The sequence below is a fragment of the Macaca nemestrina genome, chromosome 8, assembly GCF_043159975.1.
Source record: "Macaca nemestrina isolate mMacNem1 chromosome 8, mMacNem.hap1, whole genome shotgun sequence".
Classification (NCBI taxonomy): domain Eukaryota; kingdom Metazoa; phylum Chordata; class Mammalia; order Primates; family Cercopithecidae; genus Macaca; species Macaca nemestrina.
The window spans coordinates 20,142,191-20,164,361 of NC_092132.1; the positions used below are offsets into that span (position 1 = coordinate 20,142,191).

Below are 22,171 nucleotides of genomic sequence, written 5' to 3' on the forward strand. Positions count from 1 at the left end.
AATTTTTTTTTTTTTTTTTTTTTGAGACAGAGTCTCACTCTGTCACCCAAGCTGGAGTGCAGTCGTGCAGTCTCGGCTCACTGCAACCCCTGCCTCCTGGGTTCAAGTGATTCTCATGTCTCAGCCTCCCGAGTAGCTGGGATTACAGGTATGTACAACCACACCTGGCTAATTTCTGTATTTTAGTAGAGGTGGGGTTTCACCATGTTGGCCAGGCTGGTCTCGAAATCCTGACCTCAGATGATCCAACCGCCTCAGCCTCCCAAAGTGCTGGAATTACAGGTGTGAGCCACCACGCCCAGCCTTTACTGTTTCCAATTTTAAGTAATACTGACTTGATCTTTCTGAATATCAGCTTCCACGAGAAGATGATTAAATGATTATTTGAAGATGAAATAAAGGATAAAAGAGATAATTAAATTTAAAACTATTCATAATAACTGACTGCATTACTCTAACCCATGATAAATAAACATAACAATTTTCACTAAAGAATGCTATATTATTAGATATTTTTTTTAAAAAAGGAAGTCCAGAAAAAAATAAAATTCTTAAAGCTTTAGTGGTTTAAATATCACACTGGCCACAACACAAAAGAAGGAAAGTGCCACCATTACCAGAAACTTTATGCTGTAAGAGAGAAACAATGGAAAGAAATCCTCTCCATTCTCCCAAGGACAGTTCACTGGGCACTGGCTCCACTGCACAATCAAAGAACTTTTCCTTACCAGCACAGCTGCAAACTCACACAGGGACTTGAAAAAGTAAAATCCATTCACATGCTCTCCATTTTTATGCTTCTCGCTCTCTCACTTGTCAACAATATATAGAGATTACACACCTGAACCAGAGCTGACAACCTGCATATGACACATCAGAGGCTTAAATCCAACACATTTTTCTCTCCTAATTACTTTTTCAAATGAGTGTTACTAATAAAGTAAATAAAAAATACTTAAAGATGTAAGCAAGATAGGTCTAATAAACAGCATGATTGTGTACTTGTGCACAGAGAGAAATACATTTTAGGGCTTAATTTCCTCAGTCTTCATTTAAGCAAAATGTCTAAGAAAACACTAAAAGTTATTCCTGAATTAAAAACTGTGAATGTTTACTTTGCTGTCTGGTTCTTATCTCTAGAATGACCCCCTCATCGCTATTAATGATCACATATTAAAGGGTGCGGTATCTTTTTCATTGTTATAGACATAGGGAGGGTGACTATCAGGGAAGTTCAAATCCAGCTGGCCAAATGTCACGTTGTTCACTGGCCTCTGCATTGGCCCATTTCCCCTGATTCTGAACAATCCTTTCTGGTCACAACACTATGAGCACTAAGTTCCATACCCAAGCCACCCCCAACTATCAGAGAACTCCTTTCCAAGGAAAGAAGCCCTTCCTTCAGCCTCTCTTGGAACATCATCTCTAGCCTTTCCCGATGGTTTCCTGCTGCTCACTGTACCCTTCAAACTTTAACTCAAAATTCCCTTTCAGGTAGTATTTGAATTTGGTCCAGGGAAATGAGTTCTCCTTTACAGAACGTTCTAGGCAACCTTATAAATTAGTGTGATGGAACCGTTTTAGGTGCTTTCATGCTATCACTTTCATCCTTACTAGAACTCTATGACCTAAATTATCAACCCGATTTTAAGAAGAAACTGAGGCTCAGAGTTAGAGGGCACGAAAGCCAGAATTTAAGCAAAGACTCTTTTCCCTTACTCTGAATTTCCTATGCACGTTTTTATTGTCTCTGTCAAACTATTTCACTGTTAAATTTTTTTTGTAGCTATTTGTGTACCTGTGTTAAGAGGCTTTTGTATCTTTACTGGACTAAACATACTATTGGCACCAACTGAACAAGGTTTTTTTTTTTTTTTTTTTTTGAGACAGTCTCACTCTGTCACCCAGACTGGAGTACAGTGGTGCGATCATGGCTCACTGCAACCTCTGCCTCCTGGGTTCAAGCAATTCTCCTGCCTCAGCCTCTCAATATCTGGGACTACAGGCACATGCCACCACACCCAGCTTTTTTTGTATTTTTAGAAGAGACGGGGTTTCACCATGTTGGCCAGGCTGGTCTCGAACTCCTGACCTCAAGTGATCCACCAACTGAACAGTTAGAGACTAATAAGCAACTCCAGTAGTCCACTCTAATCCACAGGAGATACATTCCAAAACCCCCAGTAGATGCCTAAAACCCCAGATAGTACCAAACCCTGTATAGTCATGCACTGCTTAATGATGGGGATACTTTCTAAGAAACGAGGCAGTGCTGTGGAACATCATGGAGTGTACTTATACAAACCTAGATGGAACAGCCTACTACACACCTGGGCTCTATAGTAAGCCTATTAATCCTAGGCTACAAACCTGTACAGCATGTTAGTATACTGAGTACTGTAGGCAACTGTAACATGACAACTATTTATGTATCTAAACATACATAAACACAGAAAAGGTACAGTAAAAATACTGTATAAGATATAATATTATGGCACCACCATCATATATGTATGGCCCCCTTGTTAACTGAAATATTGTTATGTGGTTCATTACTGTATGACTATGTTTTATCCTATACATACATATCTACAATAAAGTTTAATTTATAAATTACGCACAGCCAAGAGATTAACAATAATAGAAAAATAGAACAATTATAACAGTATCCTGTAATAAGTTATGTGAATATAATCTTTCTTGCTCTCAACATGTCTTATTGTACTGTACTCATCCCTCCTCTTGTGATGAAGACAGGATAGAGCAGCAAGGCACAAGGTTTCATCACACTACTCAGAACAAGGTGCTATTTACTTATTTGAATTGTTTATTTTTGTAATTTTCCATTTAATATTTTTGGATCATAGGTGGCCACAGATAACTGAAACAGTGGAAAGTGAAACTGTAGACAACCAGTGACTACTGTGCTTTCAACTCTATGCTGAAAAATGCATTCATTTTACACTGAATTTTAACATTTACTGATCCATTCCCCAGTTCAGTCTATCTCCCCATCTCTCTTCTGCAGTTAGCCCATTCAGCACCACTGCCAATGAGTGGGGAAAGGCCTAAACCTCAAGCTTTTTAATACTTATTAATTACATGAAAAGTGTGATGTTAGAAGGAAGGTAAATTAACATCTAAACTAAGGGTTTAATACTGTATGTGGACTATGTACAATGTCAGAAATAATCAGGAGTTTGCTGTGTTAAGGAACATTCATCTCATTTGGGTAATTCAAAGAATTAGCTGCTAGAATGACCTGGTGCCACTGAGGCTAAGGTGTTTAATAATCACACTGGGCGCCTCAGTGCCTACCTGGAATGCTGTGGTGAGCCTGGCCCTTCAAAGATCCATATGTCTTCCCTGCCCATTCTGCTGCTCCTGTGTGTCTCCTGCCTCTTCTGTAAGCCCCTCTCTTCTTTTCCTCTCAAACATTTCCTTCTCTCCTCTCTCTCGTATCATCACTGCACAGAGGGGTCTTTGCTTCAAACACAGACTAAGCAATCACTGCATGTTTTTAAAAACTGTCCCTTCCTCACTGTTGGAGTAATGAAATGGTGAAAGGGCCTGGCCTTTTCCTGACCTTCAGCATGGAAACATCTTTAAGGCTCATTTCCAAAGGGAGTTTGACATACTTCCCAGTTTTCTGGATGCCACAAAAACTCTGCCACGGAGTGCTGGACCTATCTCATAGCCTCCTTTGTAAAATTAGGGGGTTGAAACTACAACAGCACTTCCCAAAGTGGATTCTGAAGAGTATCAGTCCCTCCTCCAGAAAGATTTTCTAGTTAACTAAGTTTACAAAATTTCTGAATATCCTCTTCCTTTGGAGAATCACGTTGCATAAAAGCACATTAAAGGCTTTGGAGTCTTTAAGGAAATTCTTTTAATCAAGCATTCCCCAAACTTATTTGACCACAAAATCCTATTCTCCTATTATACTTATTCACATCCTGATTAATTAGTATTATGGAGCAACTCTTGAAAATGCTGCACTAGAGGCACATTAAGGCCCAGTAAAGTGTAATTGCTTTATAATTCTGATTAAAACCCAACATTTAATAACTCCAAAACACTACGATGGATTTCTATAAAGTAACCGTGAAAATCAGTCTCAATATAACACATTTTCACCTGTTAGCAGTTATGTTACTTTGAAACCTAAGAAATTTTATATCTAGATTATTTCTTAGAGGTAATTCAATTAGTGGAATACTACATTCGGAAGTAATTGTCTCTATCTCTGTTTATTAGGCAAAATGTTACCAAACACAACCTTAATTTGAGAATAACTGTACAGGGAGTTCTAAACCACTGAAACAGAAGTTAATTACCAGTAATCACAGAAATAGACACATTCCAAGTGTCTGAAGAGCGAACACCTAAAGTCAACTTTCTTTCTCTGGTTAATTTCCACACCTGAGCAATGTTCCTATAGATGAAAAGGCTCATATATAACTCACTTGAAAACTTTTGATAAGAAACATGTTAAGAGTTGTCTATCACTGTAGAATGCCAGATGCAGGGAGTAGAGAAGAGGTGAGTTTCCCAGTACTTTCCCCTCTGGCTCGAAGAGCTTTTCACTAATTTCACTCCCCTGTCACCTCCTACCTTCTTGCTACTCTGCTGACAACAGTAATTTATCTCATGCTCAGGAATCTTCTGTCCTCAAATTTTATAGCCACCGAACAAATTCCCCCTCCCTCTTCTTTTGTAAATGATTCACAATGCTTAATAGAGTGGGGTGTATTCTTATATTCAGTCAGTAAGTGGTCATATACAATAGGTGACATCCTGTGGCCTAGAACTGCTTTCAGGTACTAGAAAATAAATTATTAGCTTTCTAAGGGAGAAATTCTTCCCAAATTTGGTTTAACTAAAATGGTAACTTCCAACTTGCAAGATACTCTATAGGATTTCATGTTAAAGTAGTGGATACTAAGGTAACTGCACAGTGAGAAAAAGGTAAAACTTATCAGGTGATGAAGGGTGAACAGCAAGGAGGCACAGGGAAGTGCTATGTCAAAAATAGTCAAAACTGTTGCATAATGACAGAGCTGAGATAAACTATACCTTTGACCCACCTTGTTCCTTTATTGTATCTAAGATTGCTTTGGTTTCAACAGCATACATCAAGTACATTTCTTCTCTTCTAATTCTCAACACATTAGTTTTAAAAGGCATATAAAATGTTCAGGTTAGCATATCAAGTGAAAAACCACACTACATAGGGCATATCCATGAACCGATTTATAAAAAACCATACAAATGGACCAACCTAGCACCTACTTGCTCCAGTTAAAAAGAAAAATATTCTCCCTCACCAGGCTTCTAGTAGGAATTGTTATAAAATACCGACTTAAAAAATAAAAAAAAAAAAAACGTGGCTGTAATCCAATATAAATGCTTTAAAATCTTATACAATTGATAAGACGCAAGTAGCATAAAAGAGGGTATTAGAGGAAAGTGAAGACATACTTGGATTTTTCAATAAATTAACATCCAGAAGCAGCACATACCAAAAGAACAATAACCAGGTAAAATCTGAAATTCTTTTTTTTATCTTTTTGAAAATTATTTTAAGAGATAAAATGTCTTAAAGTAAACCTATACAACTAAGGATCATAATAAAAATAATGAATGCTGAAGTATAATGTGACTCTCAAGCTTTAGTTACTTTTGCTAAACTCTGAGACTATATTGATCACCAAAAACTTTTTTTTTTTTTTTTAAAGAGATGGAGTCTTACTATGTTGTCCAGGCTGATCTTGAACTCCTGGGCTCAAGCGATCCTCTCACTTCAGCCTCCCACTTCAGTTCCCTTCAGTAGCTGGAACTACAGGCATGCACCACCACACCTAGCTGAGAGGATGTATATTTTATCATCAATTGCTAAATATATATGACACTAATCTCTGAACTTGTTGGGCCATTCTCATTTAGCTACATTCCCATCATTTTCCCTGTGAGAATTAAGGTTAGAAAAACATTGCAAGGACTACCTGCATGATAGTGGTTGGATTTGTCACCTCTTATTTGAAAAAGCACATACCTAAAAATGGATGTGAAGATTCCCTGAAATAAACTGGTGTTCACTGTCCAAACCTACCCTGAGCAATTTGAAGCCCACAGTTTGGGACTATAGGTTTAGTTTAAAACAATCATAAACATATAATCAGAAACACACAGTACTATCACTGGGTTTATTCAATACTCAATACAAAGTCTCATTTCAAGAGAGATAACCCCTGTTTAAGAAGTAGGATACTGATAATAAAATAATTCTTAAATCAACTACTGCCATGACTTGCATTACTAAGCATAGCTCCTGGCACATAGTAGGCACTCAAAAATCTATTAATAAATGAATCACTGACCAACCTTAGATAGGTTACTCAACTATTCTATTAACATTAACTTTCTATATATAAAGGTAGGCCTTCTCTGGTCTCATTTTCACAATAAGTCTTTGGATTGATTAAGGCACTCTGAAGCTGACATCAAGACAATCAGAAATAAGATCCTTCCATTTCATGCAAAAGTCACATAGAATATATCATATTTCCCATGTTGAGACTCACTTGCCTTGAATCTTAAATATCATTTCCTCCAGAAGGAGTCTCCCAATTTTTCCCTGCCTTGAAGACATTATTGCCCTTGGGTTATTAACTCTCCCTGAATGCTTTATTTTTAATTTGTAGCACACACCACAACAGTAATTAAATAACATTTGTAAAATATTTGTCTTCTGTTCTGGACTTCGCGTATCCTGAGGTGAAGGTCATCTGGACTTTGTTGATTGACTTCCTATTTCTTGCAACTAGAAGTGCCTGCACATGGCTGTTCAGTAAATATTTATTCAAGCATTTATTTGAATATTTATTCAAATGTTCATAAATTTATTCATTTATGAAAACTGAAAAACAAAAAGTCAGCCAATAGTGTCTCTTCAATGTACTCAATAAAAGCGTAGAAAGCAAGGGAGGAAACATTAGGTCAACAGAAGTCTAGTGTTCAGAACATCATTCTGTTCTCAATATGAAACTGAGAAAACAGTTTTTTCCGTGGCAGTAATAGTGATTAAAAAAAAGTATGTATCTGTGTACTGTCTTATAACTCTAAAAACACTGATATGACATGTTGGTCTTATGACTGAAAATATCAAAAAAGTTCATATAGAACTCTCCGAGGATCTAAACGAAGTTTTTAAAGAGTTGTGACAGGTATAAAAAACCCATTTAACCTGAAAGTCTTTATAAATGACTAGAGACTATTTGAGAATTTTTTTAGTGTTCACCGCATAATATTCTGTCAACAAACTAGCTGGAATGAAGTCCTTGTTTTTTTTTAAAGTTTCAGAGCACTAAAATAGATGCCAATTCCAAACAAAATCTTTGGGCACTGTGGACTATAGTAGCCCTATTTTCTTGAGAGACAATGGAAGGCAACATGAGAACTTCTGCTAATTGCCAAAGGGACTTCCCAGGGATTGTTGGTAAGTTGACCCATACCTCTGAGGTTCCAAAGTAAACTTCCACAACTTTTCAAAAGGAGCATAATCTTTAGAATTCTAAGAAGATGAGAGTGGAAGAGAGATGTCTATTTAAATAATAAACTCAAATGCTCTTTAATGATTAAAAAAGTTTTTATATCAACTTTCTATGACTATATAAAAATTCATAAACAGAAAGACCACAGGGTAGATCCAAATCTAGGCAAATATAGTAATGGAAGTATCACAGTTTGCAAAAGTCTATGACAGAGCAGTGGGTTAACTGGGACTTGTATGGGTTCCCATTATTTGCCTTGTAAAAAAATAATCTTACTTAAAACAACTCATTCATTTTAGAGGCCATGACTACCTTGTGCAATAAGTTAAGTAGCTTATACTTAATCCTATATGACTCTTGAATTCCAGAATAGGACAGGTCAAAGCCAAAAAAATACCCTGAAATAAAGTGAGCAAAACAAAATACTAGATTTTTAGAAGATTTTGTTCCATCTCTCTAATGAGTTCTGTTTGGAAATTTGAGTTTGCAATAATATATTATCTTACAGCCCCATCAAATTTGATGAATGCCAAAGCATTTTGATATACATTATCTAATCTGATTCACATAATCGTTCTGTGAAATACACAGGCCAGGAATTTTACAAAGAACATGAGGTTTCAAGAGGTTAGGTTTCTTGGCCGGGCGCGGTGGCTCAAGCCTGTAATCCCAGCACTTTGGGAGGCCGAGGCGGGTGGACCACGAGGTCAGGAGATCGAGACTATCCTGGCTAACATGGTGAAACCCCGTCTCTACTAAAAATACAAAAAACTAGCCGGGCGTGGTGGTGGGCGCCTGTAGTCTCAGCTACTTGGGAGGCTGAGGCGGGAGAATGGCGTGAACCCGGGAGGCGGAGCTTGCAGTGAGCCGAGATCACGCCACTGCACTCCAGCCTGGGAGACACAGCGAGACTCCGTCTCAAAAAAAAAAAAAAAAAAGAGGTTAGGTTTCTTGACCAGGGATCGTAACTCAGAAAGTAGAAGAACCAGGACTGGAAAAGCTTCAGATCCCTAGACCACTGCTGTTTCTAAACAAGTATATTATCCTGGCCCCTCCCAAGCTGCTGCTCATTCTTATCCCTCACCAAAACAAGCAATAAGATAGCAGTACCCTTAGCTTCAAGTACATCAAGTGATGTAAAACATTTCCCTAAAAATGATCATATCCCCATTATATCCCCATATAATGTCAAGTCTTAGAAACCTTATGAAATTATATTTATTATTCTTGGTCTGGTATCCAGCTTGCATAGAGAGCATACCTTTCTTTGTATCATAAAAGAAAAATAAATATGTTTTTTCCTCCTATAAAAGAACAGGGACCTTTCTGATAAGCATCGGAATCACTAAATCCAAGTTGTTCCAGTCTATTCTAGTGTGAGGTTAGGGCTGAAAAGTGAGATAAAATCTATCTTCCCTATTTGAGGATAATGAGATGAAACCTCAAGATGAAAGAAATGTCGTTAACTACTGAATGGGAGAAAGAGTGAGAAGTTTTAAACTTTTTTTTTTAAATGAGTGACTTGATGTTCTGAAGGAGGAAAAGTTCTTTTTTTTCTTTTTTTTTTTTTTTTTAATAGAGTCTCGCTCTGTTGCCCAGGCTGGAATGCACTGGCGTGATCTCGGCTCACTGCAACCTCCACCTCTCGGGTCCAAGTGGTTCTCCTGCTTCAGCCTCCTGAGTAGCTTGGATTACAGATGCATGCCACTACACCTGGCTTATTTTTGTATTTTAGTAGAGATGGGGTTTCACTATGTTGGCCAGACTGGTCTCAAACTCCTGACCTCAGGTGATCCACCAGCCTTGGCCTCCCCAAGTGCTGAGATTATAGGTGTGAGCTACCACGCCCAACCAAGAGTTCAATTCTTGATGTAAAAATACTGTAAGTATCTGCAAATCCTAGAGTTTAATAGGGAAAAAAAATCAACATAAAGTTCTTTGACTCCAAAAATCTTGTTTTCTTATCTGTAATATACACTGTGCTATTGCATTTGCACAGTATGAAAGTTAAAGATAGAAAGCCTTATCAAGTAAGTGCCACAGAACGTAAGGGTCAAAGCAAGATTGACCCATACAACAAGCCTAACTCTAATCTTTGGGAGTAAACACTTGACTTTCTTCTATAAAGTCAGCCTTGTTCTTTTAAGTCAGTGGTTTTCACCCTTGGATGCACATTAGAATGAGTTTCTAAAAAATACTGGTGTCCCAGTCCTGCTCCAGACTAATGAAATCAGAATCTCTGAGAGTTCAGAAACTGGCTGGTTCTAGGGTTCAGCTGAAATTGAAAGCCTCTAGTCTAAGTGCTGTCCAGTTTCAAATATGATGTCAACATGACGGCACTGTCATATTTTCCTATGGAAGAAATATTCATAAGACCAGGATTAACAGTCACAATAGCCAGAAACATCAAAATTTTACAAGCTGAATGAGTTTATTATTTGGATATAGGTGATATTCTTAAAGTTAGTCAAATACTATAGCTAAATACTAACCATTAAAAAAAGCTTACTATAACTATATAATGCTCATTTCATTGGCTTAGGTATTAAACATTATTTAAAAATATATCTTCTACTGAGTAGTCACCCATTTTGTAAAATAATTGATTTTTGGAATTTTCCCACAGCTGTAAGTAAGAAAAGGCAAATAATGAAACCAGAAATACAAGACACCCTATTACACAGGTATACACAATCAGTTCAACAGGGAGTTTCCACTGCTCAGAGGACAAAGGACTTCTCAGAAACATTACTGCAATCGTATTGCTCATTTCTTACTCAACACAGTACTACTGAAAAGGATGTTGCTATGTTCCCACCTTAACTGCCTTATGTGTTGTTCCTGTGACAGCTGGAGTCAACAAAGATAAGTTTGGCTTCTGGAAAAACCAAAATACCGATCTTCTTTATTTTTAAACTTGCTCTAAAATTCTTCCATATTATCTGATTCTAAGAATTTGGCAACAGATGCATATTAAAGTTAGAGAATGAGTAACTAAACCTGGTCTCAATTCTATGTTTAAGCAAATAGAACAATAAAAACAAGTTGCATCACATTCAAAGGAGGCTTACACTAAAATTTTGAGACAAAAAATCGCAAGCAATCTAAAATAGATTTAATATGCTAATCAACCTAAGTGGCCTAGCCAGGAAAATACTTAGGATTCCAATTTTATGAGACGTCCAAATTTAGAGGAATTTAATAGCTGCTACACTAAGGATAAGGAAACATTAAAGGTTAGAGAAAAATTTTGATTTTGTGTTTCTACCTCTTGGTCAGTGAGTTGTAACCAAATATATAACCAGGGAGTAGCATAAACTTACATGATTTATTGTAGATTGAACAGCCTTTACATAATGGTTTAGTTGCCGATCCATTGTAGCAAATTCAACCATTGCCTTGTCCATACTATATTCACTACTCACTTCAGCTGAAAGAAAAAAAAATTGCAATTATTATTTTCCACTTAAAATGCCATATCTGGAAAATGTTGCATCAATATAATCTACATCAGTCAATGGTCTAAATAATTTTGTGCAGTTATTACATCTTTTAAAAAACCTCCTCACCATACGGTGCCTCATTCAAAATTCTAAGAATACACTCAGTAGAAGACAGCTCAAAGGCAGTGGTAGGCTGGAAAGAAGAAAAGACTTGTATTCAGGAGTTCCAGGCTGTGCCCTTACTTATATGATCTTAAATCAACCAACCAACTATACCTCTCCCAGCCTCAGTTCCCTCATCCATTAAGCAGCTCAGTCTTATATCTGCTGCATAAACTGTGAAGGATTGTTAAAGGTCAAATAGGGAAGATTCTCACTTTTAATAACGCTGAGCTAGATTACTTGGACCAATCTTCCTAATGAAAACAACCAAAGACAGCAGCTGGGCACGGTGGCTCACGCTTGTAATCCTAGTACTTTGGGAGACCGAGGCAGGCAGATCACTTGAGGTCAGGAGTTCAAGACCAGCCTGGCCAACATGGTGAAACCTCACCTCTATTAAAATACAGAAATTAGCTGGAAATTGCTTGAACCCAGGAGATGGAAGTTGCAGTGAGCTGAGATCATGCCACTGCACTCCAGCCTGGGCAACAGAGTGAGACTCTGTCTCAAAAAGAAAAAAAAGAAAAGAAAGAAAGAAAGAAAAAAGAAAACAACCAAAGATATCAGATACAGCAGGAAAAAAAAAATCTTAAAAAAAAGAGTCACAAGGTAGTAAGAAATAACCAGGGCAAAATCTAGAATAAAACAAAAATGAGAAGTGGGGCAACAGAATGCCAAAGTCACATACTATCCCACAGTAAGCTGAGATCTCAACTCTTTGTATAAAGATGAACCAAAAGTAATCTCTCACTGCTCCCTGGGACCAAAGGGAGGTTAGCCTTGGCCATGAAGCAGAACAGGGAAAAGGGAAGAGAAAACAAACTTGTTTCAGAAAAACTGGCCATAAGGCAGTCCTCCTGGATTTGCAGCAGGCTGGGTTCCCCTAACCAGAGTGATCCAGAGACCCCAGTCTCTGACGTTGGTGGGAGGTGGTCTCTGGCAGATAGTACTCACAGGTGTCTGGCAGAAGCAAATATAACTATCATCTGGAGAAGACACTCTTAATCTAGGTGTCAAATAATCCCTACATATAATTTTTAAGAATGAGCAGATCACAGGAGAAAAGGCTGAAACAAAAATAAATATAAAAACAAACAGAAAAACCTTACATACCTATAATACACAAGAAAACAAGCCACTAAGAATAACAGTCAGCAGAAACAGATCCACAAATATTTCAGTTATTGTAACTATTTATATTAGTCAGAATAAGAAACAACTATGTTTACTATGTTTAAAAAATTATAATATCCTCAGGGAACAGGAGTCTATAAAAAGGGACTAGCAAATTAGAAAAGCAAGGTAATGTTATTAAAAGTGCTTTTAAATTGTTTCTTCAAGCTCCTAAAAATTTCAACTAAAAACTTTGAATTTAAGATAACTAAATGAAAAGAAAATAAAGCTTTCTTTAATCACATTTGGGAATGAACCTACTCAAAGACTCTCCATTCAAAGACTCTCCATTCAAATACCTTAGTGCAGACAAATGTCGTTTTTCTTTTCTACTCTGAAGAATAATACCACAGATCATTCCAAAGTCATGAAATAATGTAAAGTCCATCCACATTTGGCTTTTAAAACATATGCTTTAATTTTACAATAGTTACTTATAAGCATATTTCATAGACTGTCTCCTGGGTTAACATGCTTCTGGTAGAAGACCCTTCAGCTTTTACTATCCAGGCAGCACAGAATATACATATATCTCAATGTAAGTTTGGGGGTGGGGGAGGGTGTAATGTTTACATAAAGAAAAATTTGTATTTACATTTCCCAAATTAAATATATGTTTAACAAAATGGTGCATGAGAAAAGGCTCAGGTCATACTCCAAATAAAACTGTTTGACTATTAGAGTCACAGTTTGCTGTTCTGAAAATTTCTGAATGTCAACAAAATGGACATACTGCTTGGTAGCAACATATATATGTTGCCATATATACAGCAACTGTTTGTTAAAAGTCACATTGTTTCATGATAAAGAAGTGAATTTTAAACAATTTACAACCTAATGTCATGGATGTTTTGTAATTTATTTAGGCATTTTACTGTACTTAGTTACATTTCAGTACATTGATTAGGGGTTTTAGTTAACCTATATTTTTTCCATTTAAAATAATGAAAAATAGACTACTGGTTTCACACCAGCCTTATCTAGTTAAAAGAAAGTATTGTTTCATTTTGTTTTCCTTAATGGATCAGTATATTTTATGAGTATTAGATTCGGATACTGAACTGGTCAAAAAAGTGGGTAAAGCTGGTAACCTGAACAAAGACTAACAGGATAAACTGCTTTTCCAAAATTCTGATTATTAGAGGCACCCCAGACAAAACAGACACTCACTAAAGTATCTGTTGGGAGCAAAAGTCTCAAGCATAAGAAATGAAAGTCTGTAAGGGGCTTAAATCAGTGGAAATAGATATAATGTTAGCAATCTCCCTCTGGGATTAAACAAGTTAATTTTTAAAAGCATTCAGAATATACCTAAGATATTCAAAATGCTATAGAAAAGCTGCAAAATGAAATAAATGAGGTGATAGTTCTCATTAACAGGGTCCCATATATGCTAGTAAGACCTGAGACAGATAGTAACCTGGTTCAAAGCCAAAGAGACCTTCCTGCAAAGGAGGAAATGGGCAAGGCTTGGGTCAGTTTTGATGGCATGAAGCTTAAGGAAAGAATCTTAGGAGTCTAACTGGCTTACAGGCAGCCTCAGCTCAGGCTCCAGGGCCCAAGAATGTTGGGACTAGCTGCTAAAGAACACTAGTAAAGACTGGTGCAGCCCAAGCAACAAAGGGAACGGGGAACACCAGAAGAGATCAGGAAGGTAACTCTAAAAAGAACTGAGGATCACAGCACACCTGGAAGCAGTGCCCAGTCAGATAACTGTAGTCAGAGGGTCTTGGTCAGCTGTAGCAGGAGGCTGAGAGACCAGAGTCCTACGAGGAGAACTAGAAGAGGCTCCCACAAGAGCATCCTGAAGACAGGTCATGAGAACGTCCATGTCAAGTAGCAACCTGCCACAGCAATTTTAAGATGATTTTTGTAATTCTTTTTTGTTCTTCTTGTTAACCTTTATTTCCCGACTGCAGTAATAACCTCTTGACTTTTGGAGGAGGAAACAAGGGATAAATGCAGAAACACAGAGTTAGTTACTAACTAAAAAGTTGCTGAGGGTTGGGGTGGTTGTGGAGGCACTGATCAGGCAGAGGCTCCCTGCTACTTGATTCCACAGTGTATCTTCCCACCATCAAAATTCTCCCACTCTTTCACTGAAAGCCCTTTTTGAGAATATATATCAAATTAAATCCTACACATCCATCAAGGGCTGAGCTCAGGCCCCACCTAGAAGGATTTCCTCCTTCACCTAATTTGCCTTAACACCTATACTCTTGGTATCTTGAGACCATGATCAATCTTGCCTTTCTTATCTGCATTTGTTTCCTTTCACCAGAGATTTTAATCCATTTGAGGACAAGAAAGATGCCTTAGTGTTCTTAGAATCCAACAAAGAATTATAGCAACTCTTCAATATTCTTCTAAGGCCACTATATTTCATAAATCTGAAAATTAAACTTTCACCAAAATATAAATTGTCCTATCAAAGAGATTCAACTGAATTAAAAAGTAAAAGATGACATGTGATACAACTTCACTTGCCTATTTTATATTTTCATTGTGACTTTTCCATAGGAAAAGAGATAGCACCAGCACTGGGGTGGTGGGTAGAAATCACACAACGATGTTCAAATTCACAGAATGACGACTCCAGAGAGAAAAGCATTGCTGTACAACACTTCTGCAAGTCTGGCATTAGGGAAGTTTAGTGCAGATGATAAAACACGGAAAGTAATGACAATGATTACATATGTATATATAACAGCTGTAACTAACAATTAGGGAACACTATTATGTGCCAGCACTTCATACTTACATCAAATCTCAGGGCAACGTAAGAGTTAGGTAGTTCTATTTCCACTTTACAAATGAGAAAACTGAAGCAACTTGCTCAAGGCCACAGAGATAGTTAGCAGCAGCGCCAGGCCTCCCACTCTGGCTTTCTAACTGCCAAGTCTGTACACTTGCCCACCTGTACAAAAAGGTATTTAAACACAAGGAGAAGGACAAGCACCTCCAACTCCTCCATGAATATCCAGGGAACAAACCTTCAAGTAGGAGAAAGCCAAAGACCCAGAGCCTCAGCTCAGCTCCCTTGGCGATCTGTTAGCATAAAACAACACTTCCAAGGAAGCCACTAGGCAATGCCACTCAGAGGCTATCAGACATGGTTCTGGAAAGCTCTTTCCAAATTCCTTAAGGAATCTGATAACAAAAAGAAAATGATTTTTCCCCTTTTTGAAGATTAATAAGCTTTAACATTGGTGAAAAGTGACCTTTCACATCAGCAAAGCTAATCTGAAGTGCTGTAAGAGCAACCAAGTCACTCAGAGAATGTTAGGAGAATAACTAAGTCAACTCCAGCTGCTAAGAGGTCAAGCTTGTACTAGGCCAAGAGCACTGGCAGCGAGAGAGATGAAAGCAGCTCCAGACTGACTACCAGGCAGCAAATGAAGAGCAGCAGGAGAGAAATGTTCAAGGGGAAGGCAGAGTACTGGAAGGTTTCACGTTGCAGAGTTACTTCTGAATAGAGCTCAAAGTTAAAAATCACTTTTATTAGCCACATATTTGACTCCCCCCACTCCCAGCCCTGCCAAGCGGAGTCTAGGAGGCTAGGAATATTCAAATTTCTTCACTGAGCCATTCTGTGAGCATTTATTAATTACAGCCAGCCCTTGCTTTCGTTAATCAAATGAACCTAAGTGATATATTTGAACATTCATTTACTAGCCAGTAAATACATGGAGAAGTATCACAGTGGGGCCTTGGTGACTCTGTGAGACCTGTCACCTGATACGCCAATTAAGAAACTGTTGCAAGAAGTTAGTACAATAACTAGTTATCCCCCTCCACTGCCACCCCACAAAATCAAGTCCAAAGGGCACAGATAATTCCTGGTTTACATAATAAAATTCTAGCTGTTTCTATAAGTATGCCAGTGCCAGGGTTGTCGTCCTATAAACTTGCATGCCTTTACCCAATGACTCCAGTTACAAGCACAATGCCAAATCACTGTGGACTGAAGTGTTATTCCAACCAAGAAGGGCTACTGAATTAAACCCATCCTGTAAAGATGGTTTCTATTTCATTTTGCTTTTTCCTATAGAGTGGCAAACCCTGGAAAAACAAAGAATGAATATCACTGAAGAAGGGCTTTTTTTTTTTTTTTTTTTTTTTAGAGTGAAATGCTCTAATACTTATATAATACAAAAAGTCTCTAAATGGGTGAAGTTGGCCTGCATATGATTGTCCTAAAGTCAAACAAACCTATAATTATGCAATCTAAGCAGCCACACTATTCATTAGACACGTCATCTGTTACTCAATGTCAAAACCCACTAACAGCAATATCATAACTACATTACTATTCTCTCTTTTTGAAGTGTTGAATAGGCATTAAAGTTATATGATCAACAAACATAAAGCAGAAATGGGTGATTTTGTGTTATAATCAAATTCAACTTAAAATTCATAAGACTTCAATGAGAAGATGATGATGAATGAGGAACAAATAAGTATGAAAGAATAAAAGCAATACTGGTTGTCTCAAATGTGAAAGGCTAGGGGCAAAATGAAGGAGAAAGGATCATCTAAGAAAGGAAAAGAAGGGAGGGAACAAACTAGCTATTGTTATAGATGTAGACTCTCAAGCAAGACCAATTCCAGGTCCTTTGTGGCTAAGAGATGTAGGTAGTAAGCCTGTAGTAATACGGTCCGTATGTAGCACAGCATGGACTCATGAGTTTATCCAGCGCCAGTTCCAGCGTTGTCTAAGGTCTGTTCAGTATAATGCCATTTTCTAAGGCCACAGGTTAAAAAGCAACAGCAGATGAGGGAACAGAAGATTCTTTCTCTTGGCTTTCCCAAGTCCAGATGGGCATGGCTAACAGACCAATCAAACTTTCATTCCAGAGCAGCAACCAGTTCTGCAAGAAAGGGACAGAAGTGATGTGCTTTTTGACCAACTATTCTAAATAGGGCCCTTCCCTAACCACAGCTGCCCCATAGCTGTAGCCTAAGGCATGCACTGGAGAGAATCCCTGAGGCCCAGCCCGAGGCTTGGGAAGCAGAGATGAAACAGGTCCTGTAGTACATGGTACCCAGAGCAAAATAAGATCCCTCATCAACCACCAGGTCTTCAGTAGAACTGCCTTTAATGAACCAGACATGAAAATAAAGACACTTTCCCCACCTCTTTTCCCTATTACATCCATACACATTTATCTCTATACTACTTCATTACACTACCAGATACCATTTTGCTTTGCTCTGCTGTTTCCTATGATCTCAGCTACAAGGTCCTTTTCCAGAATCCTCCCTAATCTCCAGAACAGAACCAAACACTTCATACCTTATGAGTCCGTAAAACTTCTCTACCTTTACAACTGGGACACCTGTATGTGTGTCTGTGTGTATATGTGTATGTTAGGGAGGCACACCCTGAAGACAAATTTCTCCGACTTATTCCTTCCAACTTTATGTCCCTGATTCAACTGTATAGTTTTGCCCATGGCCAAGATGTTTCCTGAAAGTTGGTCCTAAACAATAACAATCGCAGAATCAGGTGTTTTTTTATTCTACAAAGCCATGTACAGGCATGTCTGAACAGGAATACCACCAATTATATATAGTGGATTAAATTCAACTCCACACATTTTATTAGTAAAATACCAGGCTAAGACAAAGCAGACATTTAGTGTCCTTAAGGGGTTGCTGACTCCAATTCAACATGATTCATATACTCAGAAGACTCTGATAAATATTAAATGTCATAAAGTACATATGTCCATTTTGGCAAGGAGGAAGGAAGAAAAGGCGGCAAGGGATTGCCTGATTGTATTTTAAATTTCTTAGAATAAATGGGACGTATATTGGGAGATTTTACTTTCTGAAACAGAACATGAGTATTTCCTAATCCCTTCAAATTAAAACTTGATTTTTCTATATTTTGTAAATAAGGCATCTATTCTTTTTGGATAAAATAAAACAAATCACAGTATCAAGCATACCCCTGACCCCACCCACCAAAATGCAGCACACACACACAAAAAACCCTCTTCTCTGAAACTATAACTCCAACTATCTCTAGCAACATACGCTATACATGCACCTACCTCTATGAGCGTGGGTGTGTGTGCGCATGCGCGCTGGGGGTGCCCTGGGAGCCTAATGTTAAGTAATCACATATTTATCAGGAGTTGAATTTAATGACTTACTTCTTGAGCAATATTTAATAGAAACTTGGTTACTTCTTACTATACTGCACTTTGAACTTGTAATTATTCCCCCACATATATATTAGTGTGGCAAAATTAAAACTGAATACATGGCTGGGCACAGTGGCCCATGCCTGTAATCTCAGCACTTTAGGAGGCTGAGGCGGGTGGATCACCTGAGGTCAGGAGTTCGAGACTAGCCTGACCAACATGGAGAAACCCTGTCTCTACTAAAAATACAAAATTAGCCAGGCATGGTGGTGCATGCCTGTTAATTCCAGCTACTTGGGAGGCGGAGGCAGGAGAATCTCTTGAACCTGGGAGGTGGAGGTTGCGGTGAGCCAAGATAGTGCCATTGCGCTCCAGCCTGGGCAACAAGAGCAAAACTCCATCTCCCCAAAAAAAAAAACAACAACAACTGAATACACATTTTATAACTGCCACTCACTAGAAATCACAGTGAAGAGTTAGCAGTGCAAGATATAAGCTAGTAAGTGTCAGGGGTTCTTTACAAACACAGTGACTATGGGAGAAATTTTCAAGAAGTAGTCACCTTTATAGTTGCGTTTAGTTCACCCACCAACACAATTCCCTCATCACTGTGACACAGAAGAGCGACAATGTAATACAGTAACCAAAAAAAGCCAGCTCCGGAATTAGATTTCATTCAAATCTAGGCTTTATGAAATTACATGCTAGCTGTGTAGTTTTTGGCAAGTCATTTTACTAGAGTCTCAATTTCCTTTTATATATAATGGGTACAATAACAGTACCTACTTCAGAAAGCTGATATGAGGACCAAATGAGATAATGTAGGTAAAATGATCTGCACAGGGCCTGGCTCACATTAAGCACTAACAAAATATTTGTCATTATTATTATTACAGAATAGATAACTATTCTGCAAGTGTAATTAGTCTAAATACTGAAAGTGCTTTGCCCTTGGAACCAAAAGGTAGCAAGTGAAAACCATCTTCTTAGCTCTCTTAGCTCTCTGGGCTGTTTTTACTAACTTCTAAAGCATGAAACTGAACTCACAAGACTGCAATGCTCCATAAGAAGCTTTGTAAACACCATACCCCTCCCCCAAGTTCAGAAACTCATTTGCCCAGCAAATGCTTAGTGAGCACTCACCACATGTTAGGCAGAGGGGAAAAATGTTTCGAAGCAAGAAGGGGCAGCTCACACTGCCTATAGAAAGAACAGGTTTAGCTGGTGAGGGCAAACTTGAACTGCGTCTTGAAGGATGAGTATGTGTTCATCAGATGTTCACCAGACTGGGGTAGAGGCTAAACAAATGCCTCACTCTTCTCCAGAGACTGCGTTAGAGTTAAAATGGTCAAACAAAAACACTTGGGAATGAAGAGAGGAGAAGGACATAGATTTTTAAGACAGAACAGATCTTCAAAGAGCACTGAGTTCGTGCCAGGCACTCTGCACCTACTACCTTATCCAGTCCTTTGTTACAACAACGTGAATTCAGTGTAATTAAACATACTGTAGAGATAAAGAAACAGATGCTCACAGACACTAAATCATTTGTCCCAGATGACATAGTTAATAAATGATGGAGTTATGACTGACCTCAAGACTGACAAAGTCAGCATGGAAGGCACATGCCAGTGTCTGGACTACTACACAGAAATCAGTAATATACCCTTCATGCAAAAGTCAGGGAGTAAAGAATAATCTGTTCTGTACCTAAAGGAATTCTCCTAAACATTACCTTCTTTTGGGAGAGAGAAAGTGAAAGAGAGACTGACTGACTTAAATAAATTGCTCTACCTCAGAGTGATGAAGACCATGACATCTTTCATAATATAGTCAGATATATCCTTAGAATGTATGTTAATATTCTATAAACGACTGTGGTAGTGGTATAATTCAAAATACGTTTGAAATAAATTATATGATGAATTCAATTAATAAAAATCATAGAAATCAACCTCTGCCAGTCATCAAAAGCACTATGAAACTCAGGCTATAGGAATTTGTCATTTTAAAGCATATCCACAGACCCCCTTTGGCTACCTAAAGCCTCTAAATCTTCACGGCCAGGTGTCTTTCATTTGACTTATCTTTTTTCCACATCCTTCTTGTCCATTGCTATCTAATATCTGGTAGACTGAAAAGAAACTGTGAATTTAAGGCCACAAGAGCATTTCCCAGGCAACATAATTTTAACAACTGCCACTTCTCTCTGGTCTTCAAGTCTTTGGCTATACTCAAGTCTTACCTACAGTTGCATGACTTGGAAACCCAAGAGGCTTAAGAAACAGAGCCTGGCTTTGACCAAATACCAAAGCTCTTGCATGAATTTGTGGCAGCCAAGACAAAAGAAAGTGAGGCTTAAATCTCATATGATTTTTTTTTTTTTTTGAGATGGAGTCTCGCTCTGTCACCCAGGCTGGAGTACAGTGGCACGATCTCAGCTCACTGCAACCTCTTCAAGCAATTGAACCTCAGCCTCCTGAGTAGCTGGGATTACAGGCACCCACTAACACACCTGGCTAATTTTTGTATTTTCAGCAGAGATGGGGTTTCACCACGTTGGCCAGGCTGGTCTTGAACTCTTGACTTCAAGTAATTCTCCCGCCTCGGCCTCCCAAAGTGCTGGGATCACAGGTGTGAGCCACTGCGCCTGGCCTTCATATGATTATTGAAAAAATTAAATGAGAATGTAGGTAAAGCACTCAACATGATGCCTCAAACACAAGAGTCTCTTTACAAATGGGGGTATTTTGCTGTATTAACTGTACTTTGCAATATTCCCAATACAAATCTTATTCTTCACTTAAGCTAGTATCTACTGAATCATGGGACTTCCCCACCCACTTAAAAAATGTTTGTAAAATTAATAAAGCATATGGCTAAAAAAGTAATCAAGCATATGGTTGAAAAATTCAAACAGTACCATCTTGTGGTATCTCCAATCCCCAAATGCTCTCCTCAGAGGCCACTGCTATGAGGTTCTTGGGACAGTAATCCCATGGAAATATTCCATGTGTAAGGCATCCCTTTTGTAAAGGACTACAGAAATTTAAATACTTATAGAAACAGTGGAAGTAAATTAAAAACAGCTATACCTGAGGAGAAACTACTCCCAGGAAGTTTCATGATGAAAATTGTATCTCTGTGCTCTACTCTTCAGTAAGTAGGTGAACAGAAAGAAAAATGAGTGTCTGGTTCAGTTTAATGACAAAATTTCCATTATAAAATAACAACATAAGGGCAAATAAACACCTGTGGGAAGATGATATGGTTTCGCTGTGTCCCCACCCAAATCTCATCTTGAATTGTAGCTCCCATAATTCCCACGTGTCATGGAAGAGACCCAGTGGGAGGTAACTGAATCATGGAGGCAGGTCTTTCCCATGCTGTTCTTGTGACAGTGAATAAATCTCATGAGATCTGATTTTATAATGGGGAGTTCCCCTGCACACGCTCTCTTACCTGACACCATGCAAGACATGACTTTGCTCATCCTTTGCCTTCCGCCATGATTGTGAGGCCTCCCCAGCTATGTGGAACTGTGAGTCAATTAAACCTCTTTCCTTTATAAATTACCAGTCTCAGGTATATCTTTATTAGCAGCATGAGAACAGACTAATACAGAAGACAACACACATACTATATTAAAAACAAAAAATGTGATGCTAAACAAAGATTAGAATATGAG

At 38.2% G+C, this 22,171-nt stretch overlaps 1 protein-coding gene across 4 annotated transcripts in view; it reads right to left on the reverse strand.

The window, feature by feature from the left end:
- The window catches only part of LOC105468466 (NSE2 (MMS21) homolog, SMC5-SMC6 complex SUMO ligase), a 271,642-nt gene that overhangs the window by 204,450 nt on the left and 45,021 nt on the right, over window positions 1-22,171 (reverse strand). For all 4 annotated transcript variants that reach the window (XM_071067839.1, XM_071067837.1, XM_071067838.1 and 1 more), the window contains one exon: window positions 10,877-10,983. In XM_071067839.1, the coding sequence (XP_070923940.1) occupies window positions 10,877-10,983 (107 nt within the window). The remainder of the gene's footprint in view (window positions 1-10,876; window positions 10,984-22,171) is intronic.